Source organism: Benincasa hispida, chromosome 10 (genome assembly GCF_009727055.1).
Source record: "Benincasa hispida cultivar B227 chromosome 10, ASM972705v1, whole genome shotgun sequence".
Classification (NCBI taxonomy): domain Eukaryota; kingdom Viridiplantae; phylum Streptophyta; class Magnoliopsida; order Cucurbitales; family Cucurbitaceae; genus Benincasa; species Benincasa hispida.
Window position 1 is genome coordinate 56,697,576 of NC_052358.1, and position 6,139 is coordinate 56,703,714.

The 6,139-nt window shown below is 34.4% G+C and overlaps 1 protein-coding gene across 1 annotated transcript; it reads left to right on the forward strand.

Annotated features, from left to right (window-relative positions):
• Positions 1 to 621: 621 nt before the first annotated feature.
• On the forward strand, positions 622 to 5,697 carry LOC120089280 (protein root UVB sensitive 4). The gene is made up of 10 exons (XM_039046702.1): positions 622 to 1,350; positions 1,748 to 1,894; positions 2,027 to 2,173; positions 2,895 to 2,957; positions 3,038 to 3,114; positions 3,254 to 3,359; positions 3,903 to 4,005; positions 4,765 to 4,913; positions 5,002 to 5,067; positions 5,296 to 5,697. The coding sequence occupies exons 1-10, from the start codon at positions 895 to 897 to the stop codon at positions 5,539 to 5,541; spliced, it is 1,560 nt and encodes a 519-aa protein (XP_038902630.1). The 5' UTR covers positions 622 to 894; the 3' UTR covers positions 5,542 to 5,697.
• Positions 5,698 to 6,139: the final 442 nt, after the last annotated feature.

Sequence of the window (6,139 nt, forward strand, 5' to 3'; positions counted from 1 at the left end):
TATTATTATTATTTTTTATAAAAACGGTTAAAAATGAAAATAATTGTCAAAAGTATTATTATGCATGAGTTTATTTTATTTTTATTAAGTCAATTACTATAATGGACGACCGTTAAAGAAACTATTAATTAACTTGTATTAAAAACAATTAATGGAGAACTTTTTGTTTTTGTTTTTTAAAGTATATGATCAATCGAGTTGATTAATATAGTTAGTCATTAGAGATGATCGACAAAGTTGGTTGCTAAAAGTGGTTGTTGCAGGAGTAAGTTGCCGACATTGGTTGTTGCAAAAGGTGACTGATGAAGGACAATGGTAGCAAGTGAAACTATGGTATAAATGAGGTAGAGGATTAGTGATAGTATTTTAATAATTTTATAAATTATACAAATTAGAAAGAAATTATCTTTAAATATTAAAAAATAATTATTTTTCAAAGTTGAATTCAAGTGTCTCTTGAATTAACTTATTTTATAAGATTTTTTAAATAAATAAATAAATAAATATATATATTTTGAATGGTTGCCAAATAATCAAATTTAATTGAAAATGTTGTTTCTTTTCAAGGATACGCAAAAAGGTCAAAACCTCAAAAGGGCGCACAACTCTGCGAGTATGTGGTCCGAATCTCTTTCTTTCTTTTCAATTTTTCTTTTAACGGAAAACAAAATTAAAAAAGAAAGAAAGAAAGAAAGAAAACCCTTGGTGTTGGCGCCGGCGGGAGGTAATAGACAGTCATCTGGTTGATTTCTGGACCCTAGTTTCCACTTCCTTCTTCGATTCCTTCCTCTTCCCCCCCTCTCTCTCTCTGCCCGCAACAATCTTCTGCTTTTCTTTCTCTTCTCTACATCCCTTAAGCTCCTTAGCTTCCCACAAACTTCAGTTCACTCCCTTATGCAAACCACCTCCTTCAACCCACTCTCAAATTCCCTTCAATTTCCACCTCCATGGATTCTCTCCGAAACCCATTTAGCTAATACGCCCAGATTCTCCTTTCGACCTCCAACGGTTACTACTTCTTTGAGAACTTGCTACAGAGCCGATGAAGGCGTTGATGATGGACCCGGTCCAAGTTCGCCGGTTCGTTTGCCCCTTGTCCTTCGCCGCTCCGGTAGGGTTTCTCAGTACGTCTGGGATGGGTTTTCTCTGCAGTTGGTCGGCTTTGATGCTGGTGCTTCCTCTGTTTCTTTTGATTTCGGCGATGGGTTTCGAACTTTTTACAGAGCCTGTAGTTTAGCTGTTAAAGATTTTTTTATTCCTAAGAATGTCAGTGAGCATTATGTATTTTATGTCAAATGGAAGCTTTTGCATCGGGTTTTCAGTTCCGCTCTGCAGGTCATTGCTACTCAGGTTAGTGGACGGAATTCTGCTGTACTGAAAGTTGAAACTTTAATTGAGTTTTCAAGTTGTGAGGAAGAAATTAGTGATGTTTGATCATTCTCTGTTTTATTTGTTTCTTATAGTTGGTTAATTGTTGGGTTTAGAATTAAATAACATGCTCAGTATTGCAATCATGCCGCATACTTTTCTTTGTGGCAACATTAAAGCTTGAACTCATCCGGATGACAGAAGCTTGAATTGTTTGATGATGTGTGGATTGAATTGTTATCTGGTGAAAATATTTGAGTATTCTTTTAGGGTCTCCACATTGGTTGTTAGTTATGAAATTTCTGATGTTACAGATGTCCAACTCCTGGTTTAATGATAAGCGTTCTGTTCAGATTATAAGGAAAACTGTTATTGATAGGCAATGTTTCGGGCGATAGGAGTTGGGCACAGTCGTTCGCTAGCATCTGCAGCAGCCCTTAATTGGGTCCTGAAGGATGGACTTGGACGGTTAAGTCGGTGCCTTTTCACTGCTAGCATAGCATCTGCGTTTGATACAAATTTGAAGGTTTGCTTCTGTTTGTTAATTTCTTGTGAACATGGAGTTTTATTTCAAGATCTTCCTTGGAAGTGCAGTATATGTGTTACTCTTTTATATCTTTGTTTGATAAACAATTCTTTTCATGTTTCTCATTTCAAGAGAGTCAGGTTTTCGACAGCTGTTCTATTCAGTTTAAGCATTGGAGTTGAGTTGGTGACTCCGGCATTTCCTCAGTACTTCTTGCTTCTTGCATCGATTGCAAACATTGTGAAGCAAATAAGTCTTGGATGCTACTTATCAACTGCCGTAAGGATTTACAATTTTGTCAGTGATAGGAAATCTAGTCTGCTTTTTGTGCATTATATATTTAACATACTTTTCTGGAAAATCGATCACCACTCTGTATGATAATAATCAACATTTCTTTTTCTGTTGTTGGTACAGAGTGTTTGTTGGTCTACTGTTTGTTGTTCTTTTTTTGAGAAAAGTTACTCCATGTTGTTGATTACGTAATTGCGTCGCGGTTGCAATCCACCTATGATTACAGTAGCCTAGTTTATATATTTTGAAGAAAATGTGTTTGCTTTTTCCATATTTATCCATTAGAACCCCTGCCATGGCAACTTATTAGACAGTAGATTATATCCATGTGCTACACTCGACTCTCGTGTTGAGCCTTTTTTCTTCTAAAGTTGTATTAAAAATGTTGGGGCTACTCTATTCATTGCTTTGTTTTGAACTTCTACGTCAGTACTGGATGTTGTCGCCTATATTATTGAATTTGAATCAACATCAGCTTAACTATTTTAACTTCAATTTGTTCGAGTTTGTACAATCTGTGTGGATTTGTCTAAAAATATCCATTTGGTTAATTTATGAAGTTTCTGGAGGACTTTCAGTTTGAAAAGGTCTAATTATGTTAGTAATATATTCTTGAAAGTTTCATTCCAATAGATGTTATTCTTATTGCTTCATCACTTTAGATTTTATCAGTGTCATCTTACAGTTATCATCTATATGTAATCAGTCTGCTGTTCATAGAAGTTTTGCTGTGGCAGATAATCTTGGTGAAGTTTCTGCTAAGGCACAGGTTGGCTATATTCCTTACAGAAATGCTGATCACATTTTGTTTTCATCCATTACATTTATTCAACCATCCATTTTATGCAGATTCAATCAGTGTGCTTTGACAATCTTGGTCTTGTACTCGCGGCTTTTCTTAACTTCTTGTCCAAGAATGATCAAAGGTTTTGTTCATCATTATTTTTCACATTTTCATATTTCTTTTCTTTTTTTTCTTTTCAATGCCGCTCTACTTGGTGCATAATTTTTCTTAATTTTGGAATTTATCTCTCCAAGGTTTTTAACTCACCATTTTTGCGTTAGATTGCAGGCAGCTTTACCTTTTGTAGTTTACCCCATTTTTGCTGCAATGGATCTTTTTGGGACGTATCAAGGGCTTAAACATGTCCATTTGCAAACACTAACAAAGGTTGGTTTTGTTTTATTCAACTTTCTTGGACATTTGGAGGCTAGTTAAGTGTTTGAATTTGCTGCTAGTTCTCTTCTTACCTGAGAAACAAAATTGTCCGTTAACTGATGTTTGCCTCATAGTATTGTTGATGTCTTTGTTCTTCCCCATAAATTTGTATCCATAGTTGTTGATTGGGACTGGGAGGGAGGTCCTATATAGATTATCACTAAGTTGTCAGTTTCGGATTACTTGAGTTTTGATAGGGCATTTTTCAAGTGAAACACTTCTGCAATTTGTCTATGTCACTACACTTTTAATGTAATTTTTATATCATCAAAATTAGTATTGTATTGAAATTCAATAAAAGCATGTTTCAAAGTAATTTTGAATATAACAAAAGTGATTTTATAACCATTTCAGAAGCACTATTTCAAAATCACTCTCAAACATGCCGTAAGTGCTATGACAATTATAAAGAACACTTTTTAATATTCTAAAAATTATTAGAAACTTAATTAAAGTGAAACTTTGTTTCTCGACCTTTGATTTCTTCATGTTCAGGATAGACTTGAGATCATATTAAGTAATTGGATTGAGCGAGGATATGTACCAACACCTGCAGAAGTAAGTGAGAGGGAAGGAATTGATTTATCATGCAGACAAGGTGACAACTCATCTCTTTATTATTCATTATACATAGATGGTTTACAAGTCATAGAGTTATCTTGAAACAAAGAAGCACAAACACTTTCGATTGGCTAGTGTGTCCGTGTCCAATATGTGTCAAACACTTGGATACTCTTGACACTTTTGGACACTTTTTAGCACAAATGGATGTGTTAAACACTGTTTTGAATAAAATTTTGAGAGCGAAAGGCATCAATCTCATTTTTTTATGCATATAAATGCATAAATCTATTTACTTTAAATTTTCTTCTTGTTTGAATATGATGTATAATTTTAAAAAATATATATTTTAGGCTCCGTTTGATAATCATTGAATTTTTGAAATTTAAGATTATCGACACTACTTCCTTTCATAGTTTTTTTTGTGTTTTGTCATTCTTTTTCAATTCATGTTTCCAAAAACCAAGTCAAGTTTTGATAACTAAAAATGGTAGTTTTCAAAAACATGTTTTTGTTTATGGGATTTGACCAGGAATTCAAATGTTTCCTTAAAATTGGTGAAAACTACATAATAGAAAAATTGGGAGGAAGCAAATATAAATTTCAAAAACAGAAAATTGAAAACAAAATTGTTATTAAACGGGATCTAAAAAAACACATCCTTACCATGCCCTAGATTAAAAAAAAAAAAAAAAAATTGTGTCACCATGTCCTTTTGCATCATACTCGTGTCTCGAATTCATATCTATGTTTCTTAGTTGAAGTGCAGTTAAGTTAATATAACCTCAATATTCAGGTAAGGATTCATGGCCAATCAGAATAGGTTGCTTGAATCTGGAGTCTCATGTACCCAAGCTGTCAATTCTGGCTATGAGATCTGTATGCAGCCAGGACTATTATTTTATATGCATGGATGCCTTCTGCAGGGGTTTAACTACAAATACAGTAAGTATATCTACTACTGATGTTAACCTTTAAGAGCAGTCCACATTTATTTTACTCACTTTTTCACTTCTCTTGTTTGAAATCATAGCATGGTATTCTTCTTTGTCTCCGCGAAGGGGCTCGTGCTGCAGATATCTGCATGGGGTTATTGCAGGTAATAGAAAATTGATTAGATTATCATTTTTGTCCATCCATATGAGAAGTTTCAATTTAGTCTCCATCGCTAATACTACTCGTCAAGTTTTAAAATCATAAGGACTAAAGTAAAGCTAGTCTAGAGAGACTAAAATATCAAAACGTGATGCCACAACATTCTTTTCTTCCACATGCTTAATGAGGCTTTCTTCTTCGATTCTGATCTAACACGTCTTGATTTTAATAGGCATGTTATATCCGGAAAACAATTCTATCAAACAGAAGGATTTGGGAAGAGGAAATTGTGAAGGGCAATGAGTTTTCAGATGCAATGGGTAAGGAATGGATTAATTTGGTTGAGGATAGCAAGAAATATGCAGAAGAAAATGGTTGCTTTGTGCTTCAACAAATGTCAAGCTTAGGATGGGCAGTTAAGAACGTTCTGCTCAGTACAAATGAACAAATACGATACAGCTTTGTTGATGACCCATGATTATGTTGTACCAATCACAAAATCAGTAGGCTGTGTTTGGATGGGGGAGGGTAATTCCCTACCTAAAGTTATTATTAATTTGTTTCATAGATAATTTTTTCTTTTACCCATACGAGGACACTTTAATCTAGGGATAGACTTAGAATTTGTTAGTTATGTTTTTCTTCTTCCTTTTTTTTTTTTTTTTAATATAATTTTTGTAATTGTTTACTCAAATCTAAAAATGAATAAAATTATGGCATAACTATTCAATTTATTAAATATCTAACGCCTTGTTTCTGGTGTCAAAATGACCGTAAAGTCGGGGTTTCAATTCTTCATATATATAGTTTTTAAAACGAAGCTTTACGATAATGGTTATATAAATTCTTATTTGAAAGGAGAATTTTATTTATTTATTTGATTTGGTCAGTTTACCAGGTTTTAGCTGGGGTAGGCCTGGATTGTCAACGAGGTGGGGCGGGGAGGGGTTCTTAGTCCTTGTCCCTAATGGGGGAATTTACCCCTGCTTCCGTCGTGAGGACGGGGGTGGGGATTCCCCGTCAGGAAAACGGGCCTCCACAGGGACTCATTCCTCGTTTCTCCATTTCTTTCTTCA